Source organism: Ursus americanus, chromosome 9, assembly GCF_024610735.1.
Source record: "Ursus americanus isolate L20-20 chromosome 9, mUrsAme1.1.p, whole genome shotgun sequence".
In the NCBI taxonomy this organism is placed as follows: domain Eukaryota; kingdom Metazoa; phylum Chordata; class Mammalia; order Carnivora; family Ursidae; genus Ursus; species Ursus americanus.
Genome location: NC_142135.1, coordinates 48,068,317 through 48,094,484, shown reverse-complemented (window position 1 = coordinate 48,094,484; position 26,168 = coordinate 48,068,317). Strand labels below are relative to the sequence as shown.

The window sequence follows — 26,168 nt, the reverse complement described above, 5'->3', positions numbered from 1 at the left end:
CTCTTGGACACGAATGCTTGTTTCCTTTGCCAGATTAGGGAAGTTTTCAGCTACAATTTGTTCAAATATCTCTTCTAGGCCTCTCTCTTTCTCCACCCCCTCAAGGATGCCGATGATTCTGACATTGGAACGTTTCGTTGAGTCAGTAATCTCCCGTAATCTACATTCTTGAGATTGGATTTTTTTTGAGCCAAGTTCCCATTTTTTCCTTCTTTTCTATCATCCCATCTTCCAGTTCACTAATTCGTTCTTCTGCCTCATTTACCTTGGCCATCAGAGCATCCAGTTTAGACTGCGTTTGATTCATAGCATTTTTAATTTCTGCCAGATTCACTCTCATTTCTGGCCTTAGAGATTCTATATTCTTGTTAATATTTTTGTTAATATTTTTTTCAAGCCTACACATCATCTTGACTATTGTTACTCTGAACTCCATTTCTGACAATTTGGTTATATCCATATCCATTATTTCTGTGGCAGAGGCCACAGTCTCTGTTTCTTTTCTTTGTGGGGGGGGATTCCTCCTTCCTATAATTCTGATGAGGAGAGGTTGCGTGGATGTTTAGAGCCCAAATTATTGCCAGCACCCAAGCAAGATGCACCTGTTTTATAGGACCTTAGGGATGTGGGCTTCTTGTTCTTTCAGGCTGCCTTCTGGGGGAGGGGCCTGCCATGCTGATATTCAGGCAACCCTATTTGGGTAGAGTCGCCCTGTCCCCTGTGAGAGGGGGTGGGGATGAGCACAATGTGAGCTGGTATTTCTGGGCTTTTGTTCTCTGGCGGCTTTCCCTGGCAGTTTGCTGTGCCTCTTCTGAGAGTCAGAGCAGCAGTGGCCGTATCCTAGCCTCTGTCTCAGAACAGAGAGACTGCAGTCCACTCTCTACTGAGCTCTCCTGGCCACTTTAACTCTGTTTCTGTCAGTGCTGCTAAAATCCCTGCAGCATCCCGGGTTGTGCGCCCCACAGCCAGTCTCCCAGCCCTCGCTTCCAGGGCCGGCACGTCTCTGTCCTTTGTGCTTCTAACACCGCCAGCCGCCCCTGGTTCCCACGTGGGCTCCCGAGCTCCCAGTTTCAGTCTAGTTCGAGGGTGTGCTCCAGAGCTCCTGTTTTCAGTCTGGTCACACCCGCGTTCTCCGGCTCACGGTCTCAGTCTGCTCTCTCACAGGTGCTGGTCCGCGAGTCTGGCCCACTCCCCAGTGCAGGTGGCTACTGCTTCCCGGTGCCAGAGCACAGTGGCTCCCTCCCCCTTCCATTTATCTTCCGATATCTGTGCACAGATTCACAGCTCCCCACTTTGTACTTCAATACTCAGCACTGGAGATGTTCATTTGTGGAGATCCAGATATATCTTCCTGCGTCTCAGGCTGATTCTGTGGTATTCAGGATGGTCTTGTAGATATCCAGCTTGACTCAGGGGACCAGCTGAAAAAGGGGTCCCCTACTCTTCCGCCATCTTTTTTTTTCTCCTGTCTTTTGGTTTTGGGTCCCTCACACAGAACATAGTATCCAGCATATGGTAGGGAATGGGGGGTGGATGAGGTGGGTAGATAGAGGGATGCTGGATTACTTGATGGTCCTTGACATGCTATGTCATGCTATATGTATATGCTGTTCCTTCTAACTTGAATATCCTTCCCCATTCTTTATTTTGTCTGGTTCATCAACACATTCTGTGTCTTCAAGAGCCTTGTCACATGTCATGAATCCATCCCTGAACAAAGCCCCCAACCTATCCCGGATACATTTGAGTTTGCTTCTTTCTTCAGACCACACTGTATACATATCGCATCATACTTAACTTGCTATATTGTAATGAGTGATTTTCCTTGCTTACTGATTTGTGAATTTCTCGAAGATTAATTTATTTTGTAGTTTTCCTTAGTACGGTGTTTAGCACATGTTAATGTTAATGAATATTAATAAAGAGAGGAAAATATCCTCAGATTCCCTCAAACTATGAGCCCCCACCCATTTTTAAGCACATTTTATTGTGTATTCTAATCAGATCGTGTTCTAAATATTACTTTTGTATGCATGCCCTCTGTGATTTAGAGGGTTATTATACAAAGCAGAGAAGCAAACAGTTTTCATTATAACTTAGTCACTAGGTCATTCAGGCAGCTTTCTGTGCATCTTAAAGGCACTGACGAGGAACAACAGAAGGAGGCTTAAAACCAACACATCAAAGTCAACACAGCAGTATTGACTCTGTCCTGCCGGTTTTCAGTGGTTCTGTATTATTACCTCCCATGAGTGATAAAAATGCAAATTTGAAGTAACCTGAATTTAGTTAGCAAAGCTAGGACACCGTTATAAAACAAACCAAGAAATAAGCCTCTCTCTCACTCCCAATCTGCAATTTTTAAGCCCACAAAAAGCTGAAAGTCACAAGTGTGTAAGAAAATAAACTTCAGAGAATTCAGAACTAAAGCATGCCCGGGTAAGTACGTAGATGCTATGGTTCCAACTGCAGCTGGACAGCAACGTGGTCACTAGCAAGTGGGCTGGAGAGCTACGGGCTCTGAGATGTGAAAAGTATTGTGGTAGACGTGTAATTTCCAAACTGCCTGCAATGGTGCTAAAAGGCAGAGTAAGAAATCTAGAGTATAGATCCAAACAAAATAAAATATTTTCACCATCCCAGAGTATCTGTACAGAGGAAAACAAAAGAGGAAGAGAATAGAAAGGTTCTAAAGTCTTAGAAATGAGAGGCAGTCCAAAAATAAGCCTTAAATTTACAAAAACAAAGAATGCTTTTCTAGAAATGCTAGAATGTTCTAGAGGAAAATAGAGCAATCTGAAGTACTAAAGGCTAGTGATGAAAGTTGTTGCAGAAATAAAACAATCCTGCCAACAGAAAGACACTTCCCTCCCAGTATAGAACAGAAAATGTAATTTTTAAGTAAATATTCACAGATTTACTTGCATGTAAGCTAGCACCAAAGTGACCATAATATTAGTGCCAAAGAAAAATTGCACTGGATAGAATTCAACAGGTAAGGAAGACTTTATTCAAGACTATGGCAATGGAAGAAAAAGACTGAACTCAATTCTGTTGAAACGAAAGGCAGCAGAGTTTTTAAGCCTGGGGTGAGTTGGTGGAAAAGTACTAGAAGACCTTAGCAGGGACGTTGATCAAGGTGATTAGGCCATCTATGTTAGTTAATTGTCACTTATCCAAATTAGGCTCCTACCCTCTCAAAGAGATTGGGAGTAAGGGGCGCTATCTTCCTTTCCTTGATGAGTACATTTCAAAGAAATAATTCTTTCTTGAGAAAGAAATAACTAAATTGTGACATTGACAAGAAGCTGGGAGATTTACATCTCAAAGGGGCAGAGAGAATTTGCAAATACAAATTCTCTAAAGTGAATCCTCTAAGAAAATAGAGGTCAGGGTCCTCCAGACAGGAAGAAACCCGCCTAAAGTTTAATCAAGCTGGGGAGAATGTTAAGGCCACCTTGGTCATTTGGACAAAAGCTCATGCATTTTATGCAGCAAAGCAGAACATTTATCTCCCCAAGAGACAAAAGCTGAACCTTATGACAATGTACAGCTCTGAAGAGTTCTCAGAGCCAAATCCAGAGCTATCCTTTTACATATGTCAAATTAAACACCAATATAAATTTAGTAAAAAGATGCTTTATTTGGAAGGATTATTGCAAGGGAGGATGGGGTTGTTGCAATAGAGAGCCATGACAGTAAGCTCTGCAAGCATCTCACGAGTTAAACTACAAGAGTTTTCCTTTTATGGAGAAGAGTAAGCAAAGCTAGAGCTAACTGAATGTGGGGAAACTAGGTGAAAGGGTGGCAAAGTGAATAATAGATCAGGCAAAGTTTTACCCTTGGGCCAGCCTATTGTCCCAGAGGGGCCCTTCCAGAGTAGTTGTATATTGGCTCAGGCTGATAGTGGGCCAAAGTTCAGAGTCCTGGAAAAAGAAGAGGAACTTAACCAAAGTTTAGTTAACAGGACTTTTATTCTCATTGATCATTAAGATGGAATCATTCAGCTAATCATTTATGAGACCAAGAATGGGAATTTGGAGGGTCTGTGTCCAACTGTGTCATGGGTAAACAAGCAGGCTTCACTAGGTCTTATCTAAGTCAAATGGGGAAGGATGGTTCTTTGTGGTAAGCCATTTCCTAAAACACAAAGGGTGGAATGGGGGGACAGGGAAGAGGGTTGTCCTTAACCTTCACTGTTTTTCAGGATTACAGGGCTCATGTAAACTTCAACATGATCATATACCTAGATGTTATCTGGCCGCTGATCTTGAAGCGGTGCTACACTGTGATCATTGGAGAATGGGATTTGCCCCTAATGGGATTTATCTTTAGGTCAAAGGTTAGAGGAAAGACCCAGATTCACTAAACCTCCAAAAAGACACTCTAAGAAAAAAGGCAAGGGGAAATTGGTCTCTTTGCCTTTTTTTTAATGGAGAAAAGAGTTTTCATTTACCCTTACAAAGTGCCAGATGTATGGTTAGCAATTCAGAAGGGTTATTTGGGTTTTAGATTCAGATGGGCAAGCCTTTTAATAACTACAGGACCTTAGGCAAATCACTGCCTCTCTGAGGCTTACTTCCACATCTGTTAAAGGAAATTTTTGCAGGTTATTGAAAGGATTAAATAAGATCATGTTTATAAAAATCCCTGCTGTAAGTATATGTGTTTGGCAAACTTAATCTCTTCCCTCAAGTAACAAAATTTAATGGAAGTACCAGTTGTAGGAAATTTTAATAACTTTGAAAGGAAAACATTTTAAAGATTTCATTACAGGGTTTATACATGTCCCTTTCAACTTATGTCGTCTTAAAATTCCAGCATATTTTTTTAGCATACATGAAGATACTCTTGAGATCATCTCTGTTGAACTGAGGTATAGGAGTGTGTAGGCTAAGAGAACCATTTGAAATCTGAGAACATTACAGTGATTTCAAATTTGGAGAAATTATTTTCATTTCTGTGGGGATACTACGAAGAAAGGAACTAGTCATGAAATAAAAGAGGGTACATAATGATCTTAGGAAGAAGAATTTGTCTATCATCTACTTATCCATACAAAATCACACTTAACAAATTCTAGATTTTTGTATTTTAATCTTTAGATCTTACTCAATCCCCATCTCCTAACCCTCATCAATGGGATCTTGGTCTCTTGAGGTTGTGAGATTGAGCCCCTGTTGGGATCCACGCTGGGCATGGAGCCTGCTTGGGATTCTCCCTCTCCTTCTCCCTCTGCCCCTCTCCATTCCCTTGCTGAAAGAGAAAGAAAGAAAGAAAGAAAGAAAGAAAGAAGAAGAAGAAAGAAAGAAAGAAAGAAAGAAAGAAAGAAAGAAAGAAAGAAAGAAAAGGAGAAAGGGAGAAAGGAAGGGAGAAAGGAATAAAGAAGGAAAGAAAGAGAAAAAGAAAGAGAAAGAAAGAAAGAAAGAAAGAAAGAAAGAAAGAAAGAAAGAAAGAAAGAAAGAAAGAAAGAAAGAAAGGAAGGAAGGAAGGAAGGAAGGAAGGAAGGAAGGAAGGAAGGAAGGAAGGAAGGAAGGAAGAAAATGCCTCTTTTAGGGGTGGAGGGTGCCTCATTCACAGATGAAGCTTACATTCGAGTTAAAGATTTATATCCTAAAACATATTCTTCAATCTGCACATATTCCATAAAACTAATACAGTGACTAGAGTATTAATTCATTGTTACACAGTTTGTTGTTAAGCGCCCCTATCATTGTTACTTAAAGTTGAATTTTCCAATTAAAAGGTCTACTTGGAATTCACTGAAGAAAACAGATATGATAGATATTTTAAATACAGGGCCTTTTATGGGTAAATAGGAATATAAGTACAAGGTAAATTTTGTTAACCACCAATAGTTGACTAGTGCTTTCTAAATTTCTAGCTTTAGGGAAACAATATGTATTAAAGTATTAAAACAATATGTGAAGTTTTGAAATGCTAATATTTGCACAGTATTTTCAAGAAATGAAAATAATTTGAGCAATTAATGTAAAGCATGAGAACAAAAGAATTTTATTTCTATAAGAAAATAATTCCAAAATATGTGAACCCTTTTCTTATGAATATGCTTAGCAAAGCTTATTACCGATGTTTGAAAATGTTTCCATTTTTCTCTAAGCCACTCATGAGAAAGAAATAATTCACTGATTGCCTAGTAGGTGTAGATTTGCTTCATTTGACTTTTAAAGAATCATTTTAACTAGAATTACCTCCAGTTTAGGGGGAAACATAAAGATTCCACAAATTGCACTGGTTAAAAGGGCATTATAAAAAATGGCACTGTAACCATGGTAATATCATTTAGAGTCATAAAATTTAAACCACACTTAGTCTATATTCCCTCCCTGGTTTCTAATGCTGCCTTTGTGCACCCTGGCGTATTAGAGACATATTCTGTTCAATTCTCTGGCGCCTTTTCACTCTTTCCTGTTTCACGGACAATTGTGTGTCAGTGAAGACGGCAGACACTGAAGCACAAACACTTCAGGTGAGTGTGTTCACCACATTTGTTTAACCGGGTGAAAATTAGTGTCTTCAACCTTGCCTAACTATCTTTATGTTCAAAGAATGCACATAGCAGTAATCCCATTCATCCTATTAAAGAATGAATGTTGGATTCCTGACACAATAGTGATATACTCCTTGAATTTTCTGGCACTAACTCAGTATATGAATACTGAATTTTTTAAAAAATTTCAGCATTTTATTCTTCCCAGGTCTGCGTATTAGTAATACTTCCTATTTTCTATAATACTGACTCTATAAACACATTGGAACCCTTAGCTATATGTTTCTTTATTCTAAATTTAAAATGTTAAGCACAAGTAATATTCTGTATGAAAATATCAGCAGCTCTTTCTTAGATACATCAGTTAATTCATTCATCTAAAGTCTTAAAGTATATTCAAATTACAGGAGTTGATTTTCCAACATTATATTTACTGGATAGATTAATAAACTTTCTGGCGAAGGGTTAGTTAGTAATAGATACTCACCTCTCATTGCCTTTTCCAGAGGTTGTTGAACTTAGTGCTGAGCATTTTATCTGCCAAATGACTAGCAATATTGTTTCAAGTTTCAGGTTTTTTTAATGATCCAAAGAGAGTTGACCCATTACCAAGTGTGTCCTATGCATAAAACTTACTGATTTTTTTTTTTTTTGCCTGGCTGGTTTTAAAGTTATTGAGTATAATGAACTTTAAAAACTCTTCAGAATAAAAATAAATGAGTAGATAAAAGACTACCTTCATTTGATAAATACCAGTGCAAGAAACTTGTACTTGAGCGAGCTGAGAAAGTCATTAACAGCAGTATTTCTGATGAAACTAATGTTATACCTACTCGAGCTACACTGAATCTAATAATCTGTGAGAGAAGAAATGGGAAAAGGTATGAAAGCACTTCATTAAATCAAAATTGAAAGAAAGGAAAAAGTGGCACTTTTTTTTCCAATTTTATTCATAGCTCAACAGACAGGATCACAGTGGAAAAGAGATTAATCGTTTAAATGATGCTGACCTTTTAAAATTCCTACCCCATATTCTAGAAGTTAATTGCTTAAATAATGCATTTCATGCAATGCGTGGAAGTGTTAAGCCAGGCAGTATTCAAGTTGCAAAGGGGAAGCTTCTAGTTCACCCAACTGTTCTGTGCACCGTTATCACCGAAGCAGTCAGGGACTCTGGCTGTTTCACTACCCATGAAAATTCTCACAGGTGCAAACCAGGCCACACCATCAGCCACACTCTACTTCAGGCTCTTCCTTTATAAACCTTCACTGTCTTTAGAATGGTTCTGAACATGGAAAAATCACAAGCTCTGGGGTAGCCTGAGATGAAATGCAAGTACAACCCTTCAGAAACCTGATAAGAAAGCTTATCAACTGGAACCTGATAAGTATTCTGGATACCTCATGCATATTTAATATTTCCTATCTTGCCGCATTTTTAGGAATACATTTTAATAATGTTCAGTAGCAGCTTCTAAAAGCAAACTTTGCTAGCCTCTGGTCTACTGGTCTACTGGAAGTAACATCTACCACTGCCATTTAAAGCTATGTGAATGAAATAGGTTGTGAAATCAAGCTGGACCTTCGTTGTCTCAAAAAGGTGGAAAATAGCTTATTTTTAAAGGCAGAAAAGCTGAGAAAGTAGGATATAATGTGTACACACGTACACATACACACACAGGAGGGGAGACAGAGATGTTTATTTCGTTCCGAGTCAAAACAATAAAAAGGGGGGAAGAAAACAATAATTTTTTTTTCATTTTCACTACCTTCCAGGAATAACATTGAGTTTTTTGTATACATAATTTTCTTTATTGCTTAAAATAACTTAAAGGATAGATATTTTAGAACTAACTGATTTTAGAAAGGCTACGAGACTTCCCCAAGGTCATACTGATAATAAACGGCAGAATCACGAGTCAGTCAGGGTCTGTAAGCTTCCAGTACCCTTAGATATTTTCACATATTACTGCTTACAAATTCCATTAATTTTAATTTTTGTTGTACCCTCATGATTTTTGTCATATCTATACACCACTGGTATAATGGTGTACCACCGTATTTTTAACTAAATTTAACTTAATTTTAAAAATTAAGTTGACTTTTTTTTTACTTAAAGTAAATGTATCTTTAAAACTAAACTTTAGTCCATTCCAAAAAATGAAAAACCAAGTATTGCTTTTCATAAGTAGGAGGTATATTTAAGATAAATAGCATGAAAAAACAGAACATTTTTTAAATTCAGCTCAGTACTTTCATATGACAAAAAACCTTGTCCTCCTGCTTCTCATGATCAATCTCTCTCTCTCTGTCTCTGTACCTCTATCTCTATCTCTTATCTCTCTCTCTTGTTCAAAAAAAGACAGTAACAGAGAAATGTCAGAACTAGCACCAGCAGAAACTTTCTCTTTAAAGCAGTCAGAAAACTGAAAGAACACTGAGAAGGGTAATTTTCTCACTCTATGAGTCAATGTTTTTAACGTGTCTTCCCACCTAACAATATCTTGGGTGCCGTTAGCAGTTTTGCGCACCTCTCTGGGAACACGGAGCTCAATCATGCTGACCGGCACCTCACGCTTGATGAAATGGTAATTCTGATGACATCCTGATTGGCCATCAACCTCCTGCAGTCACGTGCCTTGCACAATTTTCTACTTGAAGTTGGCGGGAACTCCACGTGCAAATTGACTTGTGACATTACATTGGAAAAGTACTCCCAACTTTACAGAATTAGATGCCTCAGAACTGATCAAAACGAAAATGTTTCCATGTGGTGTATCCCCAGAGCCCTGAGACTCTCAGGAGGAAGGTGGCCCTCTGGGTTCCTACCCACTGCTGGCAGCCGGGAGGCCCTCACCTTGCCGCCGTCTGCCACATGCTTTTAAAAATGCCAAATGATTTCCATCAAAATCAGACATTGCCTTCTCAGACCGTTTCATTTTTCACAGGGAACGTTTATGGTATAAGGAAAAGGACACAGATACACATATTTTATACACATTTGTTTTTGTAGAATAGGTTGATTGTCCACAAAGAAGCTGCTGGCCTCTTGCCCAAATGCTCCTGGGATAGTTCAATAAATATCTTCTTTAGAGGCCTGTTATTGTTAGTGTTATTTTCGGTAGATGTAAGGTAAGGGTTCAACATTCTTAGCTGATATCATAGACTATGTCCAAAGGGAATGGGAAAAAAATAACCAAAAATACTGAATTATATAAGATTAATTTTGCATAAACATTCTGTGTATAGCACAAAAGTAGTTGAGCATTAGCTACTAAAATATTGCAGTATAACTATTCCATTAAAAATGATGTTGAGAGCTTAGGCTTGATCTAAATTGCCTTAAACAAAGCAGAAGAGAGTATATATAACACAGTGTTAAGGAATAAATCCTGTATAGATAAAGCCCTGGGTTAGCATCAGTCAGATATGAAAAACTATGTGACTTGAGCAAGTGACTGACTTCTGTGTGCCTCGGTTTTTCTTATCCGTAAAATGGGGATAATAATGGCACTTTCCTCATGGTGTTGGTGTGAATAAGAAATGGAATAAAACGCTTAAAGTACTCAAAAGAGTGCTTGGCATGTAGCAAGCCCTCAGCACACGTTAATTCTTAGCCAAATAAGTCAAGCATAAAAGCTTTATTGTTGAGAAATGAACAGTGGCAAAACTACTTAAAGAAGCCAGATATATTGGGGCGCCTGGGTGGCTCAGTCGTTAAGCATCTGCCTTCAGCTCAGGGCGTTATTCCAGCGTTCTGGGATCGAGCCCCACATCAGGCTCCTCCACTGGGAGCCTGCTTCTTCCTCTCCTGCTCCCCCTACTTGTGCTCCCTCTCTCGCTGCCTGTCTCTCTCTCTCCATCAAATAAATAAATAAAATCTTTAAATAAAAAAAAAAAGAAGCCAGATATATTAAGGAGAAAGTTTCAGTTTGATGTTCTTTTTAACAACTGATTTACAATTACTACTCTCCCATTTTAACCAAGAGAATTAGACAGTTTATTTTCAGCCAATAGCTAGCTAGGCTTTAATAACAAAATGAGGTGCAGGAAAGCATGTGCACATTAGGAAACAATGTTGCGGGAGGGAGGCATACAGGCCACATAACATAACATGCTCCCTAGCACATGAACATAATACTTTGCATGGAGAGAAAAACACTTTTGGTAACACTTGAAATTGCAATCAAACATGAAGCACAATGGTACATGAAATTAGGTACATAAATTCTGAACATGGCAGAGTTCTATTTGTATGCAACAGTAGAAAAATAAGGATTTCGTTCTTTTTTGAGTATAGTTGACACACAAGGTGTACACATAGTGATTCGACAAGTTTCTGCATTATGCTGTGCTCACCCTAGAGCGGCTACCTCTGTCACCATACACTGCGAATACGGAATCACCAACCGTATTCCTTATGCTCTGCCTTTAATAAGAACTTTTTAATAAAGGGGAGCCTGGCTGTCTCAGTCCATGGAGCACGTGACTCTTGATCTCTGGGTTGTAAGTTCAAGCCCCATGTTGGGTGTAGATACGAATTAAAAACAAAAATCGTTTAAAAAAAAGAATTTTTTAATCAAATAGAAACTGTAAATAAAGAAAAACATGACTATCAGATAAAAATCTACCTTTTTCACCTTTTTGGTGAACCTATAAAACCCATAGGCTGGAAGAAGTTAACAGCTCAAAAGAAATGATCTAATATCAACGGAGGTTCCCTAAAACACAGTCACACAAACATTTCATAATTAATTACAGTGATAGGTGTCATGTATTATTACAAGTAAATCAGATAGCTTTCATATCTCAAGACAAAAAAATCTGTTACCTTCCCTGATTAGAAAAGTTAAAGGTTGAAAGGTTATAAAGTAATGTGTATATGAATTAAGTACGAATTCTACACAAAAAATAGTGACTTGTCTAATGATAATTTGAAAATGCTCTTTTTTAATCACATACATAGCTTCTCATTTTCAGTATCTAAACTGCATCTTTTTCCTCTGAAATGTATCTGTATGCTAAAGAGAGATAATTTTTGTCCTGTAAAAAATATTTAATGTCATCTGTTTTTATAAATTGTCCTTAACCTTTGTGCTAAGAAAAATAATATTAATATGAATTTAAGTAGCTTGAAATCTCATAATAGTCACATAAAAAGTAATAACTATGAAACCAAGGCCAATTATTTTTAACTTTTGCCCAGAATTTTAAGTGGTTTCAAAATTCAAAATACATTTTTTTTCCTGATATTTGTGGCCACATTTGATCTCCATATGTGCTGATGCTAAGAAAGGATGTTGTTATTGAAACCGTCTCTGTAAACATAAATCAAGTAACTATATCTGGAAGTAAATTAGGTTGGAAGAGTTCACTCATTTAATGATTTTTTTTCTATATGAGGTATGGTATTTTCTTACGGCATATAAAGTGATAAAATTGGTTATTTCTTTTCATATCCAAAATGGGTTCAGTCAATGAGAAAAAAAAAAGATATAGAAATCTAGTTATAATATATCATTATCCATTGCCCCCTAAAAAAGTAATAAAGTTTATTTAAAATGTATTACAGCTATGTGCACATAAGTAAATACAAGTAAAGCAATTCTTTCTGACCCAGAAATGAATTCTCTGTTCTCTTTCACTTACCCATATTTATCTCAGCAAAACAGAGAATTTCTAGAATAGTGTCATAGGTGCCTGCCCTATCAGCTTCCCAGCACTCATCTACCAAAACCCCATTCATCAAAATGCAGTTCCTACAGCCCAAACAAAGAAACAAAGTCAGTGGAGATATTCTGCCTAAAACTTCAGTTGAACATTATTTTCCCAGTACCTCTCCCCAACAGCCCAAGTGTTTAGAGGCAGCTTTGTTGGGAGAGCGTGGTGTTGCCTACCTTCAGAATGGGGCATCCATTCTGTGATGTCTATTTCAAATCAAGTATCTATTTAACGTGACCCTCAAGTAAGAGCAGAATAATGTGATTCTGGACTAGATTTCTTTTACTACTCCATTAAGACCCTGGGCAAGTGACTTTTTTTCCTTATGCCTCAGACTTCACTTCATTAAGATGTCTGTAAAATGCTACAGAAATAATTTATAGCTTCAGGTGTACAGTGCAGATGTAAGATATATTTATGTGCCAAGTAATACCACAACATGTTCACTCAGCAAAAAACGCCAGGTGTAGGTGAAAGAACAGAAAATGAAGCAGACACGGGGCCCTTCTCCTCCGCACACAACCAGTGTAGTGATCATTAGTCTTCCGTGCCTTATCACAGTCAGATCCGATGAACAGATAATGTTATAGCATTCTGTACGGGTCCATAAAGTGTGACTTACCAGAGAAATTTAATTATAAAGGAAAAAACCTCTTCAAATAAAAAGTTTGATTTGGGAAAGATTTGCTCATAGAAATCTTTTAGAAGAGAACTCTGCTTACATTGAATTATTTCATCAATTTATTGAATTAAATTCTCTCAGCGGTTATTTATCTGGACCCATACAGAATCATATAACTGACACTGTTCTTCAATTCTGTATTCTTTTATAATTAAAAAAAACCCGAAAACACAGATAAGTGGGCTGATATCCAAAACCTATTTCAAAAAGGTAACTTACAGAGGATATGACATAATCAGTCACACAAAGAACAGATTAAGTCCAATTTCTGATTCCTCCTATCTATGTTACAATTCTGGAATTTTTCAAAATCACGATAGTCCTAGGTACTACAAAACTCTGAAATCTCTTCTGAATCATCCAGGATTCTATTATATCCAGCTTAATTTGAGTGCTAAGAGTATTTTGATAATACTATTACTGGGAACTATTCCAAAGCTTAAAGTCCTAAGGTTTCTTTTTTGAAATTAATTATGTTTCTCAAATATGCTGATTAAAAACAAGAGTTTATTAGTAGAATAATAGTATAAGTATGTCATCACTTTACTATGTCAGTTGATCTCTCAGATTAATTTCATTCAATTTTAAAGTTGAAGCTATTTTTTATATTCTAATGCTTTGGTGTATACGGCAAATTTAATTAAATGAGAACTGTTAAATAACTAGGACAGCCCTTACCTCAGCTATTCTGAAGGATCACGAATTAACGATGCAATTTCCAAGGACTTTTAAAATTATTCCTCTAAATCAATCAATTTCAAATCACATTTTTCTGTTAGACATGAAATGATTTCTAAATATTTCTTCTTGTAGTGCCAAAACTAATTACTAAAAGAACTACAGAAAGCAGTAAGATATGGGAAATTTCAAAGTTCATAATAATCTTAAGCATTAATCAGCATTTGGCTTCGAGCACTGGAATTAATTTATGCAATTCGGAGTATTATCCTAAAATTATCATTATCATTTCCAACATCGAGAGTCACCAGCGGTTGTTTGGATACTGTATAATTAGCATGAGAAGTCAGAAATCGATGCGTGATCAAACACAAGTTATATGCCAAATAAAATTGCTATATTTTATCAATTCAACTAGTCAAATGTGATTGTCAGTGAGCCCAGAACACTCGAAACACAATCATAATTATTTTCAGAAAGTATCAGGGAGCAGTTTGGGGAAAAATAAGAGAAACGTTAATGTGTTATGTATGTGTAACAGAGCATCCGAGTTCTGGTAAATCATATAATTTAGCAATATGATTAACTCCTTTTCAGTGTTAATTAAATTTTACACAGATATTTTAAATAAAATTTTGTAACCCACATTAGATAATTTTACTGTAAAGTTAAATGTTCTTTTTTCTTAATCAAATGCATTTTTATAACACAAAAGTTCTCCTTTAGACAGATGACTAAAGCAAATTTTTAATTAAAATGGTTTTTAAATTAGTTCAAGATGGAACTTTAAAAAGAAAATCCAGGCAAATCTGCTACAAATCAAGGAAAGGCAGGTAGCAAGTTGTGTGCAAATCCTGGTACATTCCCAATACTTCTGTCTCTTCTCCTTCTCATCATCAGGGCACCAGTGTATTTTCATATCTCAGTTGAGATCACCAGAACTAAAATTGATGATGTACCCAGTCTGCTTCCCTACTGTCTTCCTTCCCACAACTGGGCAGAATAGAATATTAAGAAAAGCACTGGCCTTAAAAAAACAAAACAACAACAACAACAAAAACAGCCTGGGTTTGATTAAGGCAAGACACATTTTCCGATCCAAGGATTAATCTATAATACGAGGATGATTCTTGCCCAACAAGCTACCTTGCTGGTTTATAAAGAAAATCAAATGAGACTATACATATAAAGTGTTTCATAAGCTTCTAAACACAAATAAGAGTTATTATGATGATTTGTGGTCCATGCCACAGATTTAGCCCAGTCCCAGATTCTAAGAATAACCCAAACCCAGTCTCTATATGGAATGAATTAAGGAAGCCTCAGCTAAGTAATTCAAACGCCTCAGACTCTAAAACAGTCTTGCTGTTTCTCTTGCTGTAAGCTTATTACAGTTGCTCCAGGCTTTTTCTAATAACTGGATCCTCCTTTACTCCTGGGAACAAACAGGGTCCCAAAATTAAATGAATAAATAAATCAAAACCAGAAAGTCTTATTCTTCAGTTGCCTGCTTTAAAGTTCTATACCAATCCACTTCTCCCTGCAGTAGATCTCTGCCGTCCTCTCTCCTGCCATCTCAGGTATCTGACCTGAATCCATACCCCATAGATGGGACCATCCTAGTACTTCTAGAACATTCAAATTCTGCCTAGCTTCCTGGCTTGTCACCACACTCTCCAGGTTTCAACTCAATATATAATCCAGCCATTTAGCAGATTTAGATTCACGGCAGCAAATTCTTTTCTATGATTTTCTACAAAAGGAGCAAGATGCCTTATGAGGTAAACAGTTCTGTATCCCCTAGGATAATCAGGCCAAAGCTTCCATACTGATCAGCCATGATTACCATGGAAGGCACTGCTGCCCTGATTGGGAGGTTGGACACAATCACTCTACAGTCCTGGGTCACCTGCTTGATTAACCACTCTGCTACTCTGGTTCTCTGATGCTTCAGAGCGAGAATGGTTAAGACAATATACAGCTCCTGAAATCATGGCATCCTACTACACTAAAAAATTATTCCTAAAATGAATCCAAGAGACAACATACTATTTACCTTACTTGCATTTTATGTGTGATTTTAGTTAAATGAAATGTACTCCAAAAACACAAATGTTCTTTTGTGTAGTTGTTAAAAACTGTTACTGCACTAATGTCCTTGTTAGAGCGAGCTATAGTTATAGGAAATGATGTCATTAACTCTGAAAACAGTGGGTTTTTTAAAATCACATATAGTAAGTCATGTACCAAACCAAACATCCATGGTATTTCTAATTGTACTTTTACATTAGTAAACACACTATTTTCACTTCAATATCAAAACTTGTGTCTGTAAGTAAATCTCATAAACTAACCTAAAATAGGAATGATGCAAAAGCTTGGCAGTCACTAATATTTGGAGGAACACAGTGTATTTGGACTTGGTACATGGAGTTAAATTATTTTAACGTTAATTTTTTTCTTTTACTTATGCTGGTTTTATAATACTCTATTATATTTTCTTCAGTTTTAGGAGAGGAAATAAAATATCTTAACATTACACATGCAGTAACTTAAGTCTATTGTATTATAGTAAATGACTGATTTTTCCAGTCTTTTCATCTTTCCATTTGATTATGGAATAACAAAGCCCACCGACTGGAATATTTGTGATCCACTAGAGTATAATAAGACCATTTTGTCTTTTAGTTACACTTATTTCTTGAACATTGAGAGACAGATGGAGAATCAGATAAAAACATGGAAATTATTGGGCAGGATAACGGGTGTGGATTATAAAACGACTGTTAGGAATTAGAAGCAAAAATAATAATAATAAGTAAGGAGAGAGAAGTTGCTATGAAGACAGAAAAGAAGTGAGGATGTCCCAAGACAGTTTGCCAGTGGAGTCATGACTTGCCAAGTGTCCCTATAGCTAATCAAGAATTGACCCAACTTAAATAAGTTTGATGGTATGTAGGAGAACTGAAGCAGGAGAAATCGTACCAAAATAACTACTCAGCCTAACAAGTTAAATATCCATAGTTCCATGGATGCTGATAGGAAGACAGGAGACTCCTGAGACAAAAGACTTTGCTATTCATGGCAAAAGACGTAGGAGTATCTGGATAGTTGTCTTGGTTCCCCAAACTCAAGACCCAAGTCCAAGATAGAAGGCCAGATGAAGCCCGCGTGCAGTGCAGTGCCCTACAGGAGAGAGATCTCGAGTATAGAGAATCCAGCTAGCAAGCAGTAAGCAAGCCTGTTTTTGTCCAGACAAGACTTATTGCAGAACTATTTGGTGCATTCCAGAGATGAGTTACCTTACTTCTCAGAATTGCCAGCCAAATAAATAATTCTAAGAGTTGGTCTTGGGGAAGAAACAGTTTCGTGATGTTAGCGCACAGCGAGACATGTAGGAGTGCAGACGGCCCACTCACAGAAGACTGCTGCTCAACAGTGGAGTGACGTAGTTCTCCAAGAGTGGGATGCCCTGATCCGCATCACTCAGAAACTTATCAGAAATACAGCTTCCTGGGCCTCATTCCAGACCTAGTTGTCTCAGTGCATTTGGACTGTTATAACAAAATACTACAGGTTAGACAACTTATAAGCAATCAACATTTATTTCTCAGAGTTCTGGAAGCTGAGAAATCCAAAATCATGGCAGCCTTAGGTATCTACTGAGAGCCCATTTCCTAGTTTATTGATGGCAGTCTTTTGCTGTGTCCTCATATGGTGGAAGAAGTGAGGGAACTTTCTGGGACCCCTTTTAAAAGGACACTGATCCCATTTATGAGGGCTCTGGCCTCATGACCTAATCATCTTCACAAAACCCTGCCTCCTAATACTATCACATTGGGGGTTAGGATTTCAACATAGGAGCTTAGAGGAGACACAAACATTCAGACCATAGCATTAGTGAATCAGAAATTTAGTAATCTGATTCACTATGCCCACTCAGTAATTCTGAGGCCTATTGAAGTTTGAGAACCAGACATGTAATGGAAAGAATTCTTGATCGCAGTCAAGATTCTGGGTCTAGTTAGGGCTTCTACCAACTACCTTGGTGTGCCTTTCAAACTGTCTGGGCCTTAGTATCTTCACCTATTATAACAGGAGAGGGTTAGATAATTTCTGATTGCTTATTGCTCATATTCAATGAAGTTCTGTATTTCTTGAGATGTAGCTTTATAAATATTGCCTCTACGAAAGACCTTGAAATGTACTCGGCAAGTACTGAGAAGCCACGAGAGACAGCCAGAAGGGCAGATCCCCAAGGATTCATAGCCTCATAGGCTCACAAAACTTATTTATCAGCATGCTGGGAGTAGAACAGTACCTCAGACAAATGCAAAGTAATATCTGGTATATCAGAAGATCTGTTATGAATTTATAGTGGGACCTACCCCTTAAAGGGAGTCCATCCAGTCTTGTGCCCTCTGGCTTGAGCATTCTCTTCCAAAAGACAAACTGGTAAGAATTATAATCAGAAGTTTTGCCTATGGAAAGTTGATCAAATGTTCTGAGATTGCCTGATGTGTCCACATCTGTCATCACAGGCTGGATTCACTTTCAGGATTTGGATGCCTTCTCCTGTGGAGAACACCTTATCCTGAATGGGCACAACTGAGTTACCCTCCTAGACTGTCCTATTTTTTTTTAAGATTTTATTTATTCATCTTGAAAGAGAGAAAGGGAAGGGACAGAGGGGGAGGGAGAGAGACAAGCAGACTCAACACTGAGCATGGAACCCTACGCAGGGCTCAGTCCCACAACCCCCAAGATCGTGACCCCTAAGACTCTCCTGTTTTTCTGTACTTGCAGTGCCAAACAAGTCTCTTTTAGATCAACACTTTTCTTTGGCAGATTTAATAAGTTTCAGTTATGTTGTAGTCAAGACTCAAAGACCTAGAAACTTTCTGCCTCTCTTAAGTGACACTGCATATTCTCTACCCTGATCATTTAAGTCTTGATTTTAGAGTTAAAATCTCAGAAGGCAGCTTGATTATCTTATTTCCAGGTTTCTGATGGGCTACTACATGTTTGTCTTTGCCTGTATTTCCTGTATCCGCACAGCCCCTACATCCTAAATAGCTGTCATCTCAGGAACAGAGACTATTAAGCCTCTAAGAACTACATAACGGAGCAGTTGCCTTCACTTGTAGCCATCTCAGTGAGTTAGTAGCCATCTCAGTTTTCATGCCATTTATGGTTCTTGTGATATGACTCTTTTAGCCTGAAAGTATAATGCAATTTTGGTCCCAAGACCTTATTAATAGAAGGCAAGTTTAACTTATAATCAACAGTAGCAGCCAGGAACCTGTTTGTGTTATTTAGAAATTTGAATTGAATTGTATCTTTTTGTAGTAAAGGGTTTGCAAAAGCCAAATGTATTCACATTGTCTGTAAAAAGTGAATGGCTGAACAGTTACTCAATAAACATGATCAGTGATGGCAACAAATACAGATAATTCCTGCTTGCAAGACTCTGCTTTTCTGCAAAATGTTATACAGTCTATATTTTCCACATGTTTTTTTGCTTTTATAGATGTTATCTGAAAATGTGGGTCATCTATATTTCTCTAATTACTTTTTAGTTATAAGTCTCAATTAGAAAAAAAATAACAGAAGCATTTCTGATATTAAAAAGTCAGAAGATTAGGGCACTTGGGTGGCTCAGTCAGTTAAGCATCTGCCTTCGGCCCAGGTCATGATCCTGGAGTCCCAGGATGGAGCCCTGCGTCGGACTCCCTGCTCAGCGGAGAGTCTGCTCCTCCCTCACTTGTGCTCGCTCTCTGTTGCTCACTCACTCTCTCTCTCATGTAAATACATAAAATATTTTAAAAAGTCAGAAGACTACTTTAAAAATATGATTTTTTTGTAGAGCTGTTAATAAAGTGTATTTATTCCACATATTGCTGTACCTATAAAAAGATGTTCAACATCACTAATCATCAGGGAAAGGCAAATCAGAACCACAATGAGATTATCACCTCACGCCTATTAAAATAGCTGTTATCTGAAAGGAAAAAAACAAGTGTTGGAGAGGATGTGGAGAAAGGGAACCTTCGTGTACTGCTGGTAGGAACATAAACTGGTGCAGCCATCGTGGAAAACAAAATGGAGTTTCCTCAAAAAATTAAAAATAGAATTACCATGTGATCCAGCTATGCCACTTCCAGGTATTTATCTGAAGAAAATGAAAACACTGATTCAAAAAGATATACACACCCCTGTGTTCATTGTAGCATTGTTTACAATAGCTGAGAATGGAAGCAACTTAAGTATCCGTGGATGGATGAATGGATAAAGCAGTTATGGTATATATATATATATATATATATATATATATATATATATACACAATACTATTCAGCCATAAAAAAAGAAGGAAATCTTGTCATTTGCAACAACATGAGTGGACCCGGAAGGTATTATGCTAAGTGAAATAAGACAGAGAAAGACAAATACCATGCATGTGATCTCACTTATATTTGGAATCTAAAAAAAAAAGAAATAAAATGAAACTCATAGATACAGAGAATAGGTTGGTGGTTATAGAGGGGGAAAGGGGGCTTGGGGGCAAAAAGGCTGAAGGAGATCAATTGTATGGTGACGATGGTAACTAGATTAATTGTCATCACCTTGTAGTATATGCAAAGACTGAATTATTATGTTGTACACCTGAAACTAATATAATGTTATATACCAATCTTACATCAATAAATATATATATATTAATTCATGAGGTTTAAAATTAAATGTGCTTTCTCTTGGATTAATACTATCCTTATTATCTTTGTCAAGTAGAAGTAAATTGCTTGGTTCAGTACAATCCAGGCCCATCTGAGTGGTTTTTTGTTATTTTTCCGAAATGGGAGAGATTGAGAGCTGGAAAAGCATTCATCATCAGGATAATTTGTTTTAAAAGCATCCAGGCTTCTATATAGCCACTAGATAAATTACCCACTATTCAAGAGAAGGAAAGCACAATTAGTTTCACATTATAGTAAACCAATCAGCTCCTTAAATGACTGTCATTCTTGAGAAAAAGGCAACAAGAATGTCATAGTTGTCCCCTTTCTTCCATGCCTTTAGAAGCAAAAGCAATCCTTTTCTCAGACTAGAAGATCTATGGAAAGCATAGTGAATATATTTTGCCATTGTTTTTAGATAAGGAGAATTATATTCATTACTTGTATCCGTATGGTTAATAACACCTACCTCACAAAGCAAAGTTAATGAAGCTTTTGTTTCGTACTAGGGACGGGCAAATGCTTTGAAGCTTTATGGCAAGGAAGTCAGACTTCAATATATTATTTTCAAACCTCCTTTTCTTCTTCCCAGGATAATTATTTTTATGTAATCATTTACAATCAAGGAGCAAAGGAAGGGGTAAAGAGAAATCATACCAGGGGTAATGGAATATGCACAAAAAATCTGCAGGCTGTTTTTCTCTTCTTAAAATGTATAGCTGCTAAACAACCATTCATTACCTCTTTTGAGGCAAGCACGATGGTGTAAGAATATACTAAATTAATGTCATCTGCCATGACTTAACCTGAAGAAACACAATAATTAGTAAATTTTACATACACAGCTGCTGCAGCGGTTTAAGCATGTTCCATCTGTAATAAGAGAGATCAATGAAGGCCTCGCAGGAAAGAAGGCGACGGCAATCATATAAAGAGTGAGCTTTAGTTCCTCCCTGCACACAACTGTTTCCAATCCAAACCCAAACCCACTATGCCTTATGGTCACATGTCAGCATCATTCTATAGGTTAAATTTAATTGTATTTGTTAGGACTTTCATTTTCACATTGGTAATGGATCATTTTGGGTACGTGCATACAGGGAATGTATAAAGCTTCCTTTATACCACACAACACAGGGCACGCCTGCTTTGGACTTTGTGCTTTAAAGGCTGACTCTGTGTACATGAACTCTTCTTGCAACTGCATGAAGAACACATTTGAATAACATTTTCATTTTTAGAAATACATGTATGTGTGACCAGTAAGCATATAGTATAGACTGAGTGAGGAAGAAGAGGGAACGAGCAAAGGAAAGAGGGAGTGGGAGAGAAGCAAAAGTGAGAGTGAGAGAGAGAGGATATCACAGTATCAAAATGTACTTAGGCCTTAAAGTTTTTTTCCTAAGGATATAAGTTTTAAATGCTTTTGTCTGGAAAATAGACTATTTAGGGTATATATTTTATTTTTAGTTGTTTGATTTATGAAAGTTTTAAAATAAAAATTATTAGGCATTTATTATTAAGATTAAGTATAGCAGGGTTTACAAAGTACTGCGAGTCCTCTGAAAAATGGCTGTCCCAGATTGCTTAATTAAATAGCATTCGAACATTGTGAACATTTGTAAATTTAATATATTTTTATATTGTGTTTTTAAGTAATTCACTTGTCTAGTTTAACAAAATCTCTCTAAGAATGAAATAATTCTTAAAATTTAATGAATTCAATGTATCAACATGGCCTAAGGTTTTCTTAGACTTTCCAGTATCATGCACAAACATAAGATTTGGTCATAAGATTTCAAATCATAAAACTGAAATCCTGTGTCTCAATCTACTTTTTAATGGGATTTTCTAAACTGAAATCCGAGGACTGTCACACTAATGGGCTAAATTCTCTTATGTAACACAGCTATTTATAGTAACAAATGTTCAAATACTTTTTCTTAACACAAAAATATTAGTACTGTGATTTCTAGTTCTGCAAATAGTTTACATTTAATTCTATGTCTTCCTAGAATTAAGATATGTACTCACTAAGGAAGAAGACATCTCAGTTAACTGAAATTACTCAGATGTATATGTTTTTGAGTGTGACAAATGCATAGCCATGAAGGAAGAAAAAGTACCATCCTAGATCACTGATACCTTTCAGCCAGGGCTCTTGGCCAGGTGAGATCTGGAGCTGCAGACTTCCAGAGCTATGCTGACCACCCCAACTGCCAGACTCAGTCTTTTTCATAGTCTCTCTATCATGGGCGTCAAAACTCTAATGGTCATGTTACCCAATCATCCAGCTATTCACAGGAGTCAGCAACTGTTGAGAAAAGCAGCCTGTGCACGCAGTCTTTCAACATCCGCTTAGTCATGGGAACAGGTCTTGGGCCTGGAATACTTCCTTACCAAGAAACAAAGAGCCCACAAAGCCTGTCTGTTTTATCACCTATATGGAAATATTTTTCCCGGTTCAGATGGGAGGAGTGTCTCTTTGTTCTGCTTAAATGTGTATGGTAATGATTGTTGGACACAACTTTCAGTATTTCAGCCTCCATGGGGGAGAGTTCAGGGTCCTACTACCCAGCAAGAGAGGGCTCTGCATAGGCCAGTTGCCCTGCCTCTGCCACCTCGGGGACGCACGAGCTGTGAGGGAGCAAGGCACACTCCTGGAGCTGTAAAGCACTGTGTGCATCCAATGCTGACTGCGCTTTGTTTTCCCTGATAACTTTAATACCAAAGTACAATGGACAAAAACATTTGGAGACCTTTCCTGGGATTTGATAACCGGTGGTAGAGGGTATTTGCTCCGAGATGGGTAACTGATGCATGATGTTTTTCTCAACAGCAGTTCCCAGCCAAATGGATACCTCGATTTGCCTGTCTTTGATTCTTAAGACATATACACAGATTTTCCATCTAACTGAAAAACCTTGAAGTTGATGAGATAATAGGTGTAATTATATTTTCTATCTAATATAAACTTTTTGCTTGATAGGATTCTAAGATAAATACATGTCTTTTCCATGCCTATTCCCACTACTGGAATCTTGTGTTATTTTACCCTCATATTCATATTCATATTCACTTTCTCAATTCGATGCTTCCACCAATTGAATTTTGGCTCTTGTATGGTGTCTCTGCCTCATGGTTGCACCATGAGTCTTTCACTGCCCTTCTTGCATCTAGCTTTTTTTTTTTAAGATTTTAATTATTTATTTGAGAAAGAGAAAGCACATGCATGCACATGGGAGGGGGAGGGGGAAGAGAGGCAGACTCCCCACTGAGCAGGAAGCCCAATATGGGGCTCAATCCCTGGACCCTGAGACCATGACCTGAGCCAAAAACAGCCGCTTACCCAACTGAGGCACCCAGGCACCCCACATGTAGCTTTCTTCTTTTACAACCAAGGTTATGTAACTCAGATTAAAGGTCTGTATTGCTTTTTCTCCATCCCATGTGTATAAGGCTTACGACTGCACTGTTCGAAGCCTGTTAGAGGGGGAAAGTATTCCACGGTCACTCTTCTGAGGAGCCACAAAAAGTCAAAAGCAATCCAAATCTCTTTTCCTAGACTAGAACTTCAAGTGTTTCCCCTCTGACTTGGTCAAGAGCTCCGGTTGCAAGATAATTGCTGATCTCAGGCAATAAATGAACTGGATTTTTAAAAATTATAGCATACTGTAAGTGTAAATAATTTTAGCATTGCCTACAACAAAGGATCTAAAAGCCTAGAGTTCTCAAAAGTATTTTTCCTAAAGATCAAGTCCTTCTTTAATCATCTCCTGATTCAGCCTGAAAATCTAACTTAAATCCAACTTACATATATGCATTCTATCAACAATGAAACCTAAATCTCAATATTTTAAAATACTTTTTTTTCTTTTCTCAGTTTCTACAGATAAAGTGATATGAAGTAATGAATGATGCCACAAAAGCAGAAAAGAGAAACTGTGACAACCCCCAGAAATGTGAAAGGAGGTTTCTTACTGGATAGCAGCATCTTTGGTTCAATTTATTAAAAAAATACCCAAATAAATAAAATGGACAGTATTGTTCAATTTTAGAAATTCCATTTCTTCTATGTTCTAAGCTATATAATTGTCAGGTTTTTATGGTTTAGATTGTAAATGTGTTTTCCCCTTTGCTAATTATGTTGTGTTTTTTCAAGTCTTAAAATGTGAAGGACATTTATGAATGGTAAGGGAGACACTGTATACAAATGTATATTTGTAAAAGCTATTTTTATGATTAGCATGTTTTACTGTTGATCATATATAAAGTCAGGTGATACTGCAATTCTATCTTTAAAGCTTATTTCCAACAATGTCATGTAAGAAAAGATACATCGTAAGCTAGTTTTTATAATTTATCCTTAATTTATAGTTTAAAGTACTTCAGATCATAATGATAAAATACTTGAAAATGTTATATTTCTGCCCTCCATAAGCACCATTTTTATTAATAAAGAATGCAAATATTTCAGATGTGATTCCATAGCTAAAGGACTCTGTTGCTTTGACCTGTAATTAAATTGAGCATTCTCTACTCAACTGAAATGGTCCAGTTATTACCCAATACTTCAGTCTGGGTAGGAGATCCCGTGGACAGGTTTTAGTGCCAATACAGGTGAAAAGTATATTGGCAAAGAAAAGATTGTCTTGTCTTTGTTTCCAAAAGTTTCAACAGTGCGTATATCACTTCATTTCATCTCCTATTACTAGGAACGCTCCATTCCCAAGCATTGCAAGTATTTTCCAAACGCTCTTTGCTGTTGTCTTGTGCTGTGGAAATGGAAGAAGCCATCTTCACAGACTGTAGGAGAGCTCAGCATATAATTTCTTAATAAATACTGTTTCTTTTAAAACAAAGTTGGTGTGTATCTTTCTTTTGGGGGTGCACTTCGTTTTAATATTCAGTTTGACTCTTTCTGTCCCTGTAATGCCATAAAATTGGTGTGATAATGAAAGTAGCATAACTTTACTAAAATGTATATTATATGTTTTATATGCCCACACTTCTCATGGAGTGACCTGTATTCTGGAACACATTAATTTGCTATGTAACACAAAGGAAGATGGCCCTCAATTCTTGACAGAAGTCACATTCTGGTTTACCTTCTAAAAGGCGTATTTTTTTCATTCAAATGTAGAATTTTGAGAAAATATTCTAGGACAGAAAGCAAAACTACCTCAACAGAGGCATTTTTGCTATGTGAGACAAGTCTGCTGCTAATGGCTACAAGCTCCTCATTAAGAGCAGAGAGACGACGTGTAACGTCACCAAGAACACTTAGTGGAATTAAGGCCTCCTTTTTTCAAAGAAACTAAAGACAATCTAAAATCACCTTGGGGGGGGGTGCCTGGGTGGCTCAGTTGGCTAATCATCTGCCTTCGGCTCAGGTCATGATCCCAGGGTCCTGGGATGGAGCCCCACATCAGGCTCCCTGCTCAGCGGGAACCTACTTCTCCCTCCCCCTGTTCCCCTTCTCCCTTCTCATACTGTCTCTCTTTCTCTCTCAAATAAAAAAATAAAATCTTAAGAATAAAATAAATAAAATCACCTTGGTATGTTTTCTTATTTTCCTATTTTAAATTCTTTATGGTAATTCATCCTCTTTCTTTATGTGTTTCAAATAAAAGCTAATGAAAAATTATACAATTCCACCCAATAAAGGTCACCTAAAATTAAATCATGAAAGCAAAAATTAAAAATTCACACGCAAGGACCTAGGGGCTGGATCAGGAATGTACTTGCCTTTCGAAGAAATGTGAAAATCACAATGTGGTATACTATTTTTCATGGCCATGATGAGTATTGGAAAATTTGCGACTGCTGCGACTGAATA

General features: G+C 37.2%; 1 protein-coding gene across 2 annotated transcripts in view; it reads left to right on the top strand.

Moving 5' to 3' along the window:
- Positions 1 to 25,191, top strand: part of RALYL (RALY RNA binding protein like) — a 693,040-nt gene extending 667,849 nt beyond the window's left edge. For both annotated transcript variants that reach the window (XM_087864778.1, XM_045806051.2), the window contains exon 9: positions 24,213 to 25,191. In XM_087864778.1, coding sequence (XP_087720904.1) covers positions 24,213 to 24,230 — 18 coding nt within the window. In that variant the 3' untranslated portion in view covers positions 24,231 to 25,191. The remainder of the gene's footprint in view (positions 1 to 24,212) is intronic.
- The last annotated feature ends 977 nt before the right edge of the window (positions 25,192 to 26,168 follow it).